The sequence below is a fragment of the Taeniopygia guttata genome, chromosome 36 (genome assembly GCF_048771995.1).
Source record: "Taeniopygia guttata chromosome 36, bTaeGut7.mat, whole genome shotgun sequence".
Taxonomy (NCBI): domain Eukaryota; kingdom Metazoa; phylum Chordata; class Aves; order Passeriformes; family Estrildidae; genus Taeniopygia; species Taeniopygia guttata.
This window is the reverse complement of record NC_133061.1, coordinates 3,700,583-3,717,711: the sequence shown is the minus strand read 5'-3', so window position 1 is coordinate 3,717,711 and position 17,129 is coordinate 3,700,583. Positions and strand designations below refer to the sequence as shown.

The window sequence follows — 17,129 nt, the reverse complement described above, 5'->3', positions numbered from 1 at the left end:
TGGGCGTCTGGTGGAGTATCCCCGGAAAGTGCCCATCTCTGCAGGGAGCCACGTGTTTTCAATTGTAAATTAGGTCTTTCTTTCTCTGTCATCTGTGGTTTCCAGTCTTTCCCGGCTGGGTCTTCAGGTCTTTTAAAACTTTAAGAATCTTTTTCTACTAGCACAACTGACTTCATGTATATTTTACATAATCACGAATTATTCCACAATTTATATTACAATGGGGCTGCACTGATCCCCCTGCAGGTCCATGGGGATGCAGAGATCCCCCCGCAGGTCCATGGGGATGCAGAGATCCCCCCGCAGGTCCATGGGGATGCAGAGATCCCCCTGCAGCTCCATGGGGATGCAGAGATTCCCCCTGCAGGTCCATGGGGCTGCAGAGATCCCCCTGCAGCCCCTGGAGGAGCCAGGCTGGAGCTCGGGGATGCCTGAGAGGAGGCTGTGAGCCCGTGGGCAGAGGGGCCCCGCTGGAGCAGCCTGGCCTGGCAGGACCGAGCCCGTGGCACAGTGACCCACGCTGCAGCACTTGGAGGGGGCTGTGCCCCAGGGGATGGACTCGGCTCGGAGAAGTTCCTGGAGAAGTCTCGGCTGGGAGAGAGCGCAGGGTGCAGCAGGGAACGACTCCTGTCCCTGAGCAGAGGGAGAAGCCGCGGGGGATGAGCTGAGCACGGCCCCATTCCCTGTCTCCTGCCCTGCCGGGGGAGGAGGTGCAGCTGGGAGCAGGGAGGCCTGGGGAAAGCTGCATTTAAGGCTCTGCACTGACTTCTCCTTATCCTGCTCTGAGTCTTTGGAGTTTTCTGCCAGAAATCTCTCCCCTCCCCCGCTCACCCACAGGGCTTTGGGCAGGTTTCCCTTTTTGGGGGAAATCAAAGCGAAGCACCGATGCACTAATGAGGGGCAGGAGAAGTGAGGCTCCCGGGCTTCCCGCAGAGCCGGAGGCACGGAAGGCGCAGGGCCGGGAAAGCCGTGGCGGGAGGTGCGGAGAAGTTTGTTTGTGTGGGCAGCTCAATCCCGCCTCGGGCCCGGGCCCGTCCCGGGGCTGTTGCTCATCTCCGGCTTTGCCCTCACGCAGCGCGGGGGGCCCTGAGAGCGCGGGGCGAGTCTGGGCCGTGCGCAGAGCCCGCCCCGAGCTCGCTGCCATTGGCCGCTGGTGCCGTCAGTCGCGGTTGCGGCGCGCTGATTGGTGGGAGCGGGGCGCAGCACGGCCCCGGCGGCGGGCTGAGGGCGGCCGTGGGCGGGCAGCGGCGCCATTGGCGCCGGGAGCGTCTGTGCGGGCCCGGGAGCGGCGGCAGCGGCCGGAGCGCGGTGAGGCGGCGTCGGCGGAGCTCGGAGGCGGCCCCGGCGCAGGTGGGAGCCGCGCTGGGTTCTGCGGGGGCTCGGGGCCGGCTGCGGGCGGAGGGGGCGGCAGGGGGCTGCGGCGGGTCGGTGGTGCCGTGTCCGGCCCGTGCTGGCCCCGGGCTGAGGGCGCGGCGGGAGCGGCTGCCCGCGGTCTCCTTCCCGCCGGGGCCTGGGCAGGAGCCGCTGCCGGAGCAGCGCTGGCTCGGCCCGGCTGCTGTGGGTAGGACAGAGGGGGCTGCCCCGCGGCCGGGAGCGTGCGGGGAAATTCCCGTCGCCGGAGGTTTCTGTGGCCGGAGGAGAGCGAGGAGTCCTGTAAAAGTGACTTTATTGCCGAGCAGGGGGAGAGGCCGTGGGGCATTTGCCGTGCGCTCTCTGCCGTGGTTGTAGTCCGCAGCCTCCTTTTTATCCTCATTTTCCCGGCCGCATCTCCCTCTGCCTTTGCCCACGGGCTGAGGTCCTTGGAAGATTCAGACTTCCCGATGCGCCTGCTGCCTGTCCTCGTTAATATGCACCCTCCTTTTGTATACCAGCCGATATTCATGGCTCTGTTAAGCATTTGTTCTCCTGGAAGTTCGGGAATTTAGCGGGACTTTGAGAAATTGTGTGGCTCAATTTGTGAAATTTGTTGGAACTGATGGTTTCCCCCGTTACTTCCTTATCTACAAGTGCCTGGCTCTCTCTCCAGGCAGATTCACTCCTTGACTCTGTTTTGTTCTTCCCGGGTCCTCTTTGGTTTTGGGATTATTCTCGGTGCCCTCATTCCCTGTCCTTTTGTGGCCGTTTGTGGATCAGGAGGCCTGGCTGCCACCTGCATGCCCTGGCTCAGCTGCTGGATGAGCTGCACTGCCAAGGTGTGGAGCATGGTAAAAAGATGAGAGTTGCTGCAGTACAGAAGAGGAGAAGCAGCATTCGTGAAACCCCTGGTGTGCCGGGGAGCCACGAAAGCGTGTCCCATTCCCATCCTTTCCGTGTTTGGACCAATTTCTAAACTGCTCTCCTATTTCCTTTGTTATCTTTTTCAGCACTTTTCCCTTGTCATCTCTTTGCCAACAGCAGTTTGAATAATTTAGTTCTCCACAAACTCCTGCTTTTTCTGCTAACAGATAATCTGATCCCATCCCCATGTGAAATGTTGTGTTCCTCTTTCAGTGGATTGGTCAGCTGGAAGGTCAGGAGCTGGAGCTGTCTAGTTGCTTCTTCTTTTGAGGACAGCTTTTAATCTAATGATGCCATTGAAATGATAAATGGGTTCTGTCTCCTGGTATGAATTAGTTTGGGTTCCCAGGGGCTGGTCTGTGGTGTTGTAGGATCTGTTCTGGTGGCTCTTCATCTTTTCCCCATTTCTGGGTGCTCCCTCAAGCTGAGGCTGCATCAATGACCGCATTTTTCTAATTACATCATCAAATACTTGAATTCCAACTAATTTCCCTGGACTTGTTCTTGCAAAAACCCCAGTGCTCTGATACACCCTGTACAGCACAGACAGGGGCAGCAGATGTTGGAGTGGGCAGGGGGATGATCCCCCCCTTATTTTAGTGACGTTTTCACAACATTCTCCATTTGCTGTTTCCCTTTGCAGCCTCAGCCATTTCTGTTTCAGAGTCAGATCCTCACCATGGGCTCTGCCTTCAGCTGTGCAGATTCCATCTGTGCAAGCAGGCAGAGCTTGGGGTGAGGGGCAGAGGGAATCAGCCAATTCCTGCCCCAGGCCAGAAGAGTCAGGTACATTGTCCCCACTCTGCCCCGGCAGTGTTAATTTGCATTTCTAAAGCTCCTCTCCTGGGTGCCTGGAATGCAGCTTCTCTTCCAGAGCAGCTTCAGCAGCCTCACATGTGCCCCGCCCCCCAACCTGCTGCTTTTTCTTTTTTTTTTTCTTTCAAATCTTCTATACATTTTTTTTCCTTCAAATCTTCTATTTATGAGTTAAAGGGTCACCTTCAAATCTCTTCTAGCTTCACAAAATGTTGCCTAAAGGTGAACGTCGAAAAACCCAGACCAAAATTTTTCTATCTCTAAGAGACACACACAAACATACACAAAAATTTTCCAAGTCAATTAAATTTTTTCTCCTTCTCCTCTAAGTAAAAACCTATTCTCTCATCCCTGACCCAAACCTAATCAGCAATATAGAAGTAGGAGTAATTTAAAAATACTCTATTGCTCTAAACTTAGCACTGAAACTGCAGGAAAAAGATAAACTCCAACAATATGTTTATTGTTAGAGTCAAGGCATTCCTTGGTTCTGACCAGGATGTGCAACAGAAATCATTCCATCCCCACATAGCCCGGGTGTGCAGAGAAAATCGTTCCATGACACGTAAAGTATCAGTAAAATATATCGGAGTATATAATAAATAAAATACTATCAGAGTAAAAGCTCCGTGGCTTTTACTAAATTTTTCCCAAATACAGTCTGAACCAGTCTAAATCCACTGGTTTTATGTTCCAAAGTTTCAAGTTGTTCAGTTGTTAGTATTTGGTTTCCTATTGGACCCGGATTTCTTTGCTTCTGCTCTTAATGAGGTGGGAAGTGCTGATTTCCTTCTCAGCCTTTTGCAGACCAGGTGTCTGCAGCCCTGGCAGTATCTGAGGTAGGTGTTGGTTGCTGTTTGCTGCTGGGGTTGATGTGTTGCTGCTGGGTGTTATCTTTGTGGGTATCTTTTGGGCCATTCCCAGTGTGTTGAGATGTTAAACTCATCTCCATTGAGTGGTTTAACAACCCTTAACAAAACCTTTAACATTTCTTTCCCCAGGGCCAAGGCAAAGCAAGCCTGAGTAGAGAAATCAAAGGTTAACAATGTTAAAGTCTATGAGCTGGTGTATTTTCCATCAATGCCATGGCAGGCAGGGCAGTGTGTGAGTGTAAGTGAGAGCCAGAGTGGAATTGTGCCGTGCTCTTGCCCAGCAGCTGTGGCAGGGCAGGCCCAGAGAGCGCTGAAGCTGCAGCAGTGGCAGCAAGGGCTGTCCCCGGTGGCTGGAGCTGCCAAAGGAGGGTGGCCAGGCCGAGGATTTCAGCAGAGGATGTGTGGGCAGGCCCAGGGCCTTGCCCCGCTGTGGAGCCCTGGCTGCTGCTGCGCTGCCTTCAGTGCAGCTCAGTGGGGGCCTCCCATCCTCCTGCTGCAGGCAGGAAGTGCAAATCTCCGGGGCTGCAGAGACCTGGAGCCGAGGCTGAGGGGTCCCCCCGTGCTCAGCTGTGCTGGCGGCTGTTTCTGGCCTCGGGGCCACTTGGCACGGGCCACGCCACTTGGCCACCAGTGGTGCTGCTCTGCACTCCTTAGGCAGGAGCCGATGTCCTGCTGGGATGTTGGCAACAGCAAAGTGCCAAGGCAGGCTCTGTGCCAGCCCAGCTTCCTGGGGGAGAGATTGCACCAGAGACAGGATTCTGGCCACAGACTGCTTCAAATGTGCATCCCTTATCTCCACCCTGCACTAGGTGGAGAATTCCCAGGGTAAGGAATTCCCGAGATCAATTGCAAGGGAGAGAATTGAATATCTGCCCTGGGTCTGGCTCTTCTACTTGGCAAAGCCAATGGCAAAAGCCGTTTTGTTTTTCATTTTCTCAAGTTTTATTCTCTTTCTCCTGTCCATACAACAATGTGGAGGCTGTCTGGGGTTAAAAAGTCCTACAATGTTCTGGCTGGAACAGAGAATCCTCAATCCAGGCTGTGTAATTCCCTATTAATTCTCAGAATTGTCTCTGCTCCTTTTTGGTCCTAGATAACGTTACTTCTGAGATTGCCCACACCTTCTCTTGGTCATTCAACCACGTAACTTCGGTCAAAATATGTCCCAAATATTTAACGTTTTTCTCCACCATTTGCACTTTTCCCCTTAATACTCAAAAGTTGTTTTTTATCTAGAAAATTCAGCCATTTCATAGAGGCTTTGTCTGCCACTTGTTCTTGTGCTCCTCACTGGAGCCATCTGATTCCCTGACTGGCAGGATAGGAGTGCTGTAGGGAGACATCCCTGGCTCCAAAAGCCCTGCCTTTAGCAGGGACTCCATACCAGGCTGTGAGCCCTTCCTTCCCTCCCCTGGAACAGGGTGTTGCTTTTAGCCCCCACTTGTCCTGGATGCTTGCAAGTAATTTGGAGAGGCTCCACATCAAATTTACCCTCTGGGGCATCCCACACCTCTGGGTTCCCTTCAGCATAGGCCTTGCCAGACATTTGACACAAAGGTACAGCAGCAATAGCCTCTGTATCACCTTTTACAATATTACAATGCCACCATCAAATTCCTTCCTAGTTAATAACAATCACAGTAGGAAGAAAAGAAATCAGTTTATTTCAAACCTATCCCCCACAGCTCCTAATAGTGATTTAACAAATGATACCAGCTCAGCTTTCCCATTTATTCCCTTAATAATGAAAACATTCCTTTACAATTTTCCCCCCTTAGGTGCAAGATTCAGAGTGGATGGAGAGGCCCCTGTGTCCATCAGGAGAGGACTCCTCTGGATGCAGACCCAGCCTGGATGTTCTCCAGGGCTGCAGTGTGGTGGGTCCCCGGTGGGATGGGAGCTCAGAGAGCCCTGACAATCCATGTCCACGCAGGGGTGGACTCGCTCCTCCTGAGGGTGCTGCTGTCTGTGCCTGCAGTGTCCTTGTGGGCTGCAGCTGGAGCCCTGACTCCTTCCCAGGGGCTGTTTGGGTGGGCTCTGCCCTGGCCAGGAGGGCAATGCCTCTGCCAGGTGCTTGTGGCCGACGCCGTCCCCTGGGTGCTGGGGCCCCCTTGGGCCCTGGGGTTGGTCCCTCAGGGGCTGTGGGAACTCTGCCATGGCCTTTGCCTTCAGCTTGGCCTTTTGCTCATCCCTCCTTGCCTTCAGCTGCTGTGCCTTTGTGCCCAAGTGCTGCAGGGCCTTCTTGTGCCACTCCTGCAGCCCCGGTCACTGCCTGTGGGTGCTCATCCTCTGAGAGCTGCTGAGCTTTCTGCAAAATCTTTCCTTTCTGCAGGGACCCAAGCCAAATCCTTCACAGAAAATCCTGATCCTTCATGTACCATCATGTCATGTTTTGATGCTGGCACAATGCCTGTGTCCCCATGGAAATCCAGCTTCCCAAATAAGTGCTGTGAGATGCAATAAGGAACAGAGCAGAGCAGGCCTAAGCTTAGAAATAAAGGAGAAAGAACTTTATTAAGCTACTACTATAATAAAAGATACACACTACATCCAGAATTAAAACCTTCCAAAACATTCCTCCTCCCTGCACCCAAACTCCAAGAAATCACAGTGGGACACAACTTGGACCCTTAATCAGGTCATCACCTTTCAGATAATCAATACTCAGTCTATCAGGGGAGAGAGGAGTCTCTCCTGCACCACAGACCCCCAGGAAACACAATTGCCACCTCTCGTGTTTCCATGTCACACATGGCACTGCCCAGAGAAAATGTGCCAGTGTGACACTCTCCTTGCCATGTCACAGTGCCCTCACTGCCGTGCATGGACAGACTGCTCATAGGGCTCCTTTAAGGATGCTTTGCCAAGGAACAAAAGATACAACAGTTCAGTTTTCATTTTGGGAACACAGTCCCCCCCCATTTTCCTCCTCCCCTGGGGCTGAGGGTGGAAACAGAGATCTTCTTCCTGAAGACAGAGGGCATCACCACACCCTCCTCAGCTTTCCTCTGTTCACTCCATTCCTGTGCTGGAATTTGTTGAAGCGGGTCTCTTGGCTCACCATTGCATCCCCCTAAAGATGCAGTCTCTGTTGCAGGAGAAACTGGTTCAGTCAATGGCTTACAAGAAAAGTCCAGCCAAAAGCCACTCCATCATCTCCCCCCCAACCTTCTTTCCCTAACATCGCAGGTCCCAGACTGTCTCTTTTCTCTTTCAAGTGGAGCAGGAGTAATATTTCACAAAGCTTTCATTTCCCAGGAAAGGGTTGAATGTCTTGGACTGCCCTGGCTGCTGAAATCTCAGCCCAGACCCCAACTCCCAGGGCTGGGCACCTTCCCCCCGCTTCTCCTTCTCCTCTGCCAGTGAATTTCCAGGTGCCTTCAGGCTCTCTGTCTGTTTCCCTCCGGTGCTGTGGGGGCGTGGGGAACAAAGACATCTCAGGTTTCCTCCCCCTGGCCTATCCCTCCCAGGCCGCAGGGCTTCCATTCCCCCACCCAGCCCGTGGTGGGCAGGGGAGAGTCTGCACTCTGCAAAGAGACAGTTCTGCTGGGAGTTCTTGCTTTGAACCCTGTGTTCTCAGAGGCGTGCCCATGCCTTCAGTGGCCACTCCCGGTGCCAATATCCAAACCTGACCACTGATTGCTTTGAGACCGGCTGCCTGAGAAAATTCACTTCTATGTCCAACCATGAAAATCTGCATTTCCCAGAGGTTCCTTTGTTTTGCTCCTTGTGCTCAGGGTCCCCTGCACAGCCCGTGTGGCAGAGCCGGTGCCTGTCCTGCCGCAGTGTCCAAAGGCGGCCCCCCCGGCGGGCAGGGCCGGCAGCTCCCCGGGGCCGGGCAGCGGCCGGGGCGTCCCGCAGCCTCCTGGGGGCCGGGGGCCACTGCCGGCCCTGCCCGGGGCTGGTGGGCTCAGGCAGCACCCGGCGCTGAGCCCCGGCTGCCCCACAGCCCCGGCCCGGCCCCGCAGCTCCCCACAGGCCCCCAGCCCTGCTCCCGGTCCCGCGCCTCTGCGCCCGCTGCTGCCGCTGCCCACCACAGAGAAACCCCTGACATCCTGACCTCCTGCTTTTCCTCTCCTGGAAACTGCGAATTCAAAGTATCAGCTGGCAAATTGTCAGGATAAGACCCTGCTGAAAAACATCCCAATCCTGAGTATTTTTCTCTTCCTCCTCTTTGCCATCATCCTTTTTCTTACCACATGAATTCCTCCTGCTGCTTCTTGCCTGAACCATATTGCTGCACACTCCCCTTCACCCAATCCCTTCCCAGCACACCAACACCATCCATCCCCTGTTGTCCAAATCCCTTCTCCCCTTCCCTTATTGCCCCCCTGGGTGTCCATGTCCTTAATTACCTCTGGGGGAATGTGCAAACTACCTCAACATTCTCCCAAGGGACCCTTCAGAGACATTTTGGGATCATCCTCCCTTTGGCCAGGAGCCCTCCCTGGCTTTCCCTTTTCTCCCCTCCATGGATGCCCTGCCATGTTCACTCCCCGAAGATCCCAGGGCACTCACTGATGAGATTTTCAGTGCTCTCTCCCTGCTGACTCTTCACAGACCCCCCTGATGTGTCACTCGTCTGTCTCCTGGTCACTCCCGGGTCCCCAATCAATCCGCGGTGCCGCCGCCAGCCAAGGGAGCTGATCACCCAAAGTGGGTGAGGCACCTTCAGCTGCACTCCCTGCCCCAGGGTGTGCGGGAAAATTGACATCACCAGAGGATTCTGTCCACAAAGCAGACAGAGGAGTCCTGTGAAATTAATTTCATTCCTAAAAATGGGAGAGGCCATGGGACATTCCCCATGGGATCTCTCCAATTGCTGGAGGACACAGCCTCCATTTCATCCTAATTCTCCTGGCCACATCTCCCTCTGCTTTCCCCACTGGCTGAAGCACTTGATGGCTACAGACTTCCCAATCCACCTACTACATACCCAACTTAATATGCTCCCCACTTTTTTATAGCAAATGATATTCATGGCTCTGTTAAATCTTTGTTGTTCTTCTGGAAGTTCATTAATAGAGCAGGGCCTTGGCTGAGCAGCAGTCTGTGTCATCAATTAATAACATTTTCTGAAACCGATGGCTTCTCCTGTCACTTCCTTTTGTACAGGTTCCTGGCCCTATCTCCGAGGAGATTCAGAGCATCTGTTTGTAAAGACACTTTGCTCTTGTTCCTTTCATGGGGGTCCCCCGTTTGTGGGACATCCCCCCTGGAGCAGGGTGTCCCCTCTTTGCTGCAGCCCCAGCCCTCAGGCAGAGCTCAGCCAATCAGAGCCCGCGGCGCTGATGACTCACCAGTTGCCAGGCAGACTCGCAGCTCCCCGCGTTCCCCACCTGGACCCCACCTGCGCCCCCCCCTCGGCCCCATCGCCCCCGCGAGGGGAATTTGGGGAGGTGGGAGTGGGGCAGCGCCAAGGCCGGGCCCCCCCGCGCTGTCCTGGCGGGAGCGGCTGCAGTGGGGACCGAGTGCGGGCGGGAGCGGCCGAGAGCCCAGCGCTGCCCCAGCCCGACCTGCCCCAGCTCCATCCCTGCCCCTCGGCTGGGATGCTGTGGGTCTGGGGGGAAGAGGGAGCTGGCAGTGGGTGCTGGGCCTGGGGGCAGGAGGAGAAGGGAAGGAGAAGCAGGCTTGAGGAACACAATGGTCAAACAATGCAGGTGGCAGGAGAGAGTGGGATTGTGCAGGAGAAGGAGGAATAGCAGGAGGAAGAGGAGTGTGAGGAAGAGTAGAGACACAGGAGGAGGAGGAGCAGAAAGAGGAAGCAGCAGAAGGTTCCACCCCTCCGTGTATAAGCTGTCTCCCCCGAGCCCCAGGATCGTTGCTCCCCCCACATGCAGCAGGTGACTGTGGAGGGGAATCCAGGATTTTCCCAGAGTGAATCTTGGTGTTTCTGAGCTTTCTTGGGCTAAATGTTGGTGCTTTGGTTTTATGTGGCAGCTGAATCTTTATGTTTTGGAGGAGGTTTTTGCTGACTTGTGATGTTTGGGGAGTTTTTGATCTGTGTCTTGGAAGTTTGCAGGATTTTTGAGCTAAATCTTGGTGTTTTGGAGGTTCTTACAGACACAAGATTCCCAATGACTTCCTGAGATGAACTGGAGCAAGGAGGAATCTCCAGTCCAAGGTGCTCTCCTCTTGTTTTTTTCCCCAAACCAGGATTTTTCCTTCCCTGGGCGTGTCTGGATGGAGGAGGAGGAAAAGCCCCGGAGATGCTGCAGGAGGAGGAGCTGCAAACCCAGCCCAGGGAGCTGCAGGGAGGAAAGAGCCCCCCTGAGCCAGGAAGGCGGGCGGAGATCCAGCCAGAGCTCGAAGCTGGTGGAGAAGTCTCATGGCAGGGAGAAGCCCCACAAGTGCTTGGAATGTGGGAAGGGTTTCAGCCGGAGATCCCATCTGATCCGGCACCAGAGGATCCACACAGGGGAGAGGCCCTATGTGTGTCCCCAGTGTGGGAAGAGGTTTCGGACCAGCTCCGATCTCCTCCTACATGAGCGGATTCACACAGAGGAGAGGCCCTTCCGCTGCCCCGACTGCGGGGAGGGCTTCAAGCACAACTCCAACCTCACCATGCACCGGCGCATCCACACTGGGGAGAAGCCCTACGAGTGTGGGGAATGTGGGAAGAGCTTCAGACAGAGGTCTCACCTGATTGAGCACGAGGTGATCCACACCGGGGAAGGGCCTTACAAATGTTTGCAATGTGGGAAGAGCTTTGGGCAGAGCTCAACCCTGAGAAAACACCAGCGCATCCACACAGGGGAGAGGCCCTACGAGTGTCCCCAGTGTGGGAAGAGGTTTCAGACCAGCTCCCATCTCCTCAGACATGAGCGGATTCATACAGAGGAGAGGCCCTTCCGCTGCCCCGACTGCGGGAAGGGCTTCAAGCACAACTCCGACCTCACCGTGCACCGGCGCATCCACACCGGGGAGAGGCCCTACGAGTGTGGGGAGTGTGGGAAGAGCTTCTCACACAGCTCAGCCTTGACCCAGCACCAATGGAGGCACCACTAAGGGAAGCCCTGTGAGTGCCCCGAGTGAGGGAAGAGCTTGGAGTGAGGGAAGAGAGTGAGGGAAGAGCTTGGAGTGAGGGAAGAGAGTGAGGGAAGAGCTTGGAGTGAGGGAAGAGAGTGAGGGAAGAGCTTGGTGCGCTGCTCCAGCTCCATTCCCCATGGGAGGATCCGGGCTGGATGATCCCCAGTGACCCCCGTTGGACAGAGCCCTGGTGCCCCCGTATGGGGAATAAAACAGAGAGTAAAGCAATGGAGCTGATAAAGGGGCCCGATATCTGAGGCCTGACTGAGCAGAAACTGTGGGAGACACAGACACAGTTTAAGTCTCCCTGAGCAAGGAGTGACCAAGCAACATGGTGTGAGACTTTGTGATAAGATAAATGTTCCCAGGTTACTGTATGTCACAAAGAATGTGTAACCAATGGGAAATTGTTACCAAAAACAGAGCCCTATATAAGCACCATAGAAGTAAATCCCTGTATAAACACCTGGTACACTCAATAAAATTGGCTTTGGTCTAAACTCGGATGTCCTCGTCTCTCTGTGGTGGATAACTGTCCTGGTTCAGGGCAAATTTGGGGAAAGAACCCTAAAAGGCTTCCTTTAGGAAAGCAGATTCAATTGGGCCCTCCCCCCAACCAGTTCGGGAAGGATACCTCTTTGGAGGAAAGTGGAAAAAACCTGTTTATTAAACAAGCAAACTTAAACAATATTAAACAATAAAACTTTCCGCCACTCCAAGAGAGAGATAAACCCAGAAAAATCCCCCGGGTTGCAGCTGGGCTCACTCAGTCTCTGATCAGTGTCTCCGGCGCTGGAAATGCCACGGCCCAGGCCCGGCCCGCTGGGCCACAGGTGCTGCTGCTGCTGCTCTTCTGGGTGTTCAGTCCAGAGCAGGTCCAGAGAAAGGGAAAACACCACAGTCCAGGGAACTCCTTTGCCTCAGCTAGCTAAAACTTACTAGAAAAAAAGCAAAGGAGAGCTCTCTCGCTGTCTGTCCATCTGCAGATGACACAGTGCAGGAGCAGGAATGTGGAGGAGGGAGTGCAGTTCTTGAAAACAAAGTCCGCGCTTCTTCCCCCCCCCGCCCCCCTTCACTTCTGGAACAAGTCTTAAAGGTGTAGAACTTATTATTCAACATAAACAGAGCAGACGATTGGGGATAAAGGCATCATACAGCCAACCTAGGACATTCCACCCCTTATCCCCATATCGTCAGCTTACTACTAAAACTAATATATATATTCAAACCCTACAAACACATATGTTATACATCCAATATACAGCTATACACAGACAATGGCAGTAATATTCAGCAAACAGTGATATTTACACATAGTTCTCACCCAACAATCAGATCTCCCTGAGGTACACATCGTGTTCTTCCATCTTTCTGCATTATCCACCATGTACAACCTGGTCCCTGTGCAAAGACAATCCCACAAATGGGTTTGTCTGTACTCGAGGCAGGATTGATCCACACTGATTTCCCTAACAAACCTCTGACATGTGCCACTGGGACTTTATCTCTGTCTACTATATTCATGGACTCAGACTGGGCAGGACCTGCTCGATTGGTGGAACCTCGGCTGTTAACTAACCAGGTGGCCTTTGCTAAATGCTGCTACCAATTTTTGAAAGATCCCCCACCCAATGCTTTTAAGGTGGTTTTTAACAGTCCATTGTACCTTTCCACTTTGCCTGCAGCTGGTGCATGGTAGGGGATGTGGTACACCCACTCAATGCCATGTTCCCTAGCCCAGGTGTTGGTAAGGCTATTCTTGAAATGAGTCCCATTGTCTGACTAATCCTCTCAGGGGTACCATGCCTCCAAAGGACCTGCTTTTCAAGGCCCAGGATGGTGTTACGGGCTGTAGCATGAGACACAGGGTAGGTTTCCAACCATCCAGTGGTGGCTTCTACCATTGTGAGCACGTAGCGCTTGCCTTGGCGTGTCTGGGGCAGTGTGATGTAGTCAATCTGCCAGGCCTCCCCACACTTGTACTTGGACCACCGCCCACCATACCAGAGGGGCTTCACCCGCTTGGCCTGTTTGATGGTAGCACAGGTCTCACAGTCATGGATAACCTGAGAAATACTGTCCATGGTTAGATCCACCCCTCGGTCTCGTGCCCACTTGTAAGTGGCATCTCTACCCTGATGGCCTGAGGCATCATGGGCCCATTGTGCTAGGAACAACTCTCCCTTGTGTTCCCAGTCGAGGTCTATCTTTGACACCCCTATCTTCGCAGCCTGATCTACCTGCTGATTGTTTTGCTGCTCTTCATTAGCTCTGCTTCTGGGGACATGGGCATCTACATGGCGAACCTTCACAGGTAGCTTCTCTACCCGGGTAGCGATATCTTTCCACTCTTCAGCAGCCCAAATTGGTTTTCCTCTACGCTGCCAGTTAGCTTCTTTCCACCTCTCTAGCCACCCCCACAGAGCATTGGCTACCATCCATGCATCAGTGTAGAGGTAGAGCTTTGGCCACTTCTCCCTTTCTGCAATGTCTAGGGCCAGTTGAACAGCCTTGAGTTCAGCGAGTTGGCTCGATCCACCTTCTCCTTCAGTGGCCTCTGCAACCCGTCGTGTGGGACTCCATACAGCTGCTTTCCACTTCCGATTCATCCCTACGATGCGACAGGAACCATCAGTGAAGAGAGCATAGCGGGTTTCCTCTGCTGGCAGTTGGTTGTATGGTGGAGCTTCTTCAGCCCTTGTCACTTGTTCTTCTTCATCTGTGACATCAAAACTTTCACCTTCGGGCCAATTTGTAATTACTTCCAAAATCCCAGGGTGATTCAGCTTACCAATATGGGCACGCTGTGTGATGAGAGCAATCCACTTGCTCCATGTAGCACTGGTGGCATGGTGGGTGGAGGGAACCTTTCCTCTGAACATCCACCCCAGCACCGGTAGTCGGGGTGCCAGGAGGAGTTGTGCTTCTGTGCCAATCACCTCTGAGGCGGCTGGAACTCCTTCATAGCAGCCAAGATTTCCTTCTCTGTTGGGGTGTAGTTGGCTTCAGACCCTCTGTAGCTCCGACTCCAAAATCCCAGTGGTCGGCCCCGAGTCTCATCAGGCACCTTCTGCCAAAGGCTCCAGGACAGACCATGGTTCCCGGCTGCAGAGTAGAGCACGTTCTTCACATCTGGTCCTGTCCTGACTGGGCCAAGGGCTACTGCATGAGCAATTTCCTGCTTTATCTGGGTGAAAGCTTGCTGCTGCTCAGGGCCCCAGCAGAAATCATTCTTCTTGCAGGTGACCAGGTAGAGAGGACTCACGATCTGACTGTACTCAGGAATGTGCATTCTCCAGAAACCGATGGCGCCTAAGAAAGCTTGTGTCTCTTTCTTGTTGGTTGGTGGGGATATGGCTGTGATCTTGTTGATGACATCTGTAGGAATCTGACGCCGTCCATCTTGCCACTTCACTCCCAAGAACTGGATCTCTCGAGCAGGTCCCTTCACTTTACTCTTCTTGATGGCGAAACCAGCTTCCAGGAGGATTCGGATGATTTTCTCTCCTTTCTCAAACACTTCTGCTGCTGTGTTCCCCCACACAATGATATCATCAATATATTGTAGATGTTCTGGAGCCTCACCCTTTTCTAGTGCAGTCTGGATCAGCTTATGGCAGATGGTAGGACTGTGCTTCCACCCCTGGGGCAGTCGGTTCCAGGTGTACTGCACTCCCCTCCACGTAAAGGCAAACTGAGGCCTGCATTCTGCTGCCAGAGGAATGGAGAAAAATGCATTGGCAATATCGATAGTGGCGTACCACTTCGCTGCCTTGGACTCCAGCTCGTACTGGAGTTCCAGCATGTCTGGCACAGCAACACTCAGTGGTGGAGTCACTTCATTCAATGCACGGTAGTCCACTGTCAATCTCCATTCTCCTTCAGATTTACGCACAGGCCAAATGGGGCTGTTGAAGGGTGAGTGGGTTTTGCTGACCACCCCTTGGCTCTCCAGCTCTCGGATCATCTTATGGATGGGAACCACAGCATCTCGAGTTGTTCTGTACTGTTGACGATGCACTGTTGAAGTGGCAACTGGTACCTTTTGTTCTTCTCCCTTCAAAAGTCCTACTGTAGCTGGATTCTCAGACAGCCCAGGCAAGGTGTTCAGTTGCTGGATGCCCTCTGTCACTACAGCTGCTATCCCAAATGCCCACCTGAGTCCCTTTGGGTCTTTAAAATACCCCTTTCGAAGGTAATCTATGCCCAAAATACATGGGGCCTCTGGGCCAGTCACAATAGGGTGTTTCTTCCACTCATTTCCTGTCAGACTTACATCAGCTTCCACCAAGGTAAAGTCCTGAGATCCACCTGTCACACCGGCGATAGAGACAGATTCTGCCCCTACGTGTCTCGATGGAATTAACGTGCATTGTGCACCAGTATCAACCAAAGCCTTATATCTTTGTGGGTCCGATGTGCCAGGCCAGCGAATCCACACAGTCCAAAAAATACGGTTTTCCCTCGCCTCTACCTGGCTAGAGGCAGGGCCCCTCTAAGCCTGGTTATCCTTCTTGCCTTGGGCGTATGTCTTAGATGTTCCTTCAAGGGGATCAGACATGTCATCATCATCATCATGCCTGGCAGTTTGGCTACGGGCAACTGGAGCTGCTCTCCTTTTGGTGGCACTTCCTCTCTGAGTCTTGCCTTCCTTCAATTCATGCACCCATTGTGCCAGAGCAGCAGTAGGTTTTCCGTCCCATTTCCTCATGTTTTCTCTGCAATCGCGCAGGAAGAACCACAGCTCAGTTCGTGGGGTGTACCTTCTCTCACCATCTGAGGAACGTCTATGTTGGATCGTTGGATACCAGAACCTCTGATCTGTACTGCTGAGATTTGGAGAAGGTCCTCCTTTATCTCCTCCCTGAGTCTCTTATGATTCTCCTCTATCTTATCTTCTAATTTCTGCAGACGCGTTTCCACTGCTGCAATTCTGGCATGGGTTGGGCCATGTACAGCATCTGCATATGCTCGGAGTTTCCTTGCCATTTCGAGCACGGTCTCATCCCTCATATCCCACTTCATTATTGCTAAGGCAGAAGCGTAGTCATGTGGCCCAAGCCGTACAAGTTTTCGCCACATCACAGATGTACATGGTACCAAGTCCGGATTCCTAGTTGTTATTTCATCTGAGAAGATAATCTCTGCCACTGCCATTTCTCTCAGACGTTGGATCCCTTGTTCTATAGTCTTCCACTGGGTCTGCTGCATATAAAGATCATCTGCACACAGGTATCTTTGTGCTACACTTTCCAGAACCCGTGCCCAGAGGCTGTGAGGGTTAGCCCCCTTCATCATTCCTTGATCAATGACAGGATCATGTGACAGGGATCCTGTTACGGTGAGCTCCTGGACACCCTTTTGTCCCCCCTTTCCCCGGGCCTCTGTGGCTCTGATCATGATAACCCCTGGATCCTCCTTCCTGCCCCAACGGGGTTGGCAGGGAGCCAGGAGAGCCCACCCTGTCCAAAACCTATATAGACCCCTGAAACTTCCTGCTCTTTCTCTTTTGCCCCGCTCTCCATGGACACCACAGAATAAACAGAGCTGTTCCAACTTCCCTGGGGTAAGGGCCTCTTTTGAATACTTTTCCCTCTCCTGGTATCCCACCCCTCACAGCCCCATATCTCTGAGCTGGTCGGATCCTAGAGGGGGCTGCGTGGAGGGGGGGAAAGCCATAGAAATTACAGTTGGTGCCCCAACGTGTGCTGCTCTGAGCCCACGAAGAAGCTGGACCCCCTATTTCAGGGGAATTCAAAAGCTTTTGGGACAGTCAACTGTCCTGGTACTCTAGCTGCCTTTAAAAGCTTTGAGTGACGGGGACCAGTTGGGGACCTCTGCCTGAGTTCCCCAGGAAGAGCCGACTGGAGAGGGAACCCCCAGAAGGTTTCACAGACGAACCCTGCAGTGCACAGGCTTGGTGAGTTCTCCATTCATGGCACCCGGGACCGCGCCTGGCTGGGAGGACTGACCATAGTGACTGTGGGAGGCTGCTTGCGAGGGGGGTGCCAGGGGCTCCCCGCAAGTCAGCGTGGAACCGGTGGGCTGCGCATACCCACGTTCCAGGGGGAAAAGACACGGGAGGAGAGGGTTGGAACAGGTCCGGCAAGCGGCGGGACGAGCGCCCCTCACCCT

At 53.6% G+C, this 17,129-nt stretch overlaps 2 protein-coding genes across 2 annotated transcripts in view; one reads left to right on the top strand and one right to left on the bottom strand.

Moving 5' to 3' along the window:
- Positions 1-17,129, top strand: part of LOC140681480 (uncharacterized) — a 1,248,316-nt gene that overhangs the window by 154,785 nt on the left and 1,076,402 nt on the right. Inside the window, 1 exon segment of the mRNA XM_072921322.1 lies at positions 10,301-10,954. Within this exon segment, the coding sequence (XP_072777423.1) occupies positions 10,301-10,954 (654 nt within the window).
- Positions 1-17,129, bottom strand: part of LOC140681481 (uncharacterized) — a 101,266-nt gene that overhangs the window by 19,821 nt on the left and 64,316 nt on the right. The window lies entirely within an intron of this gene.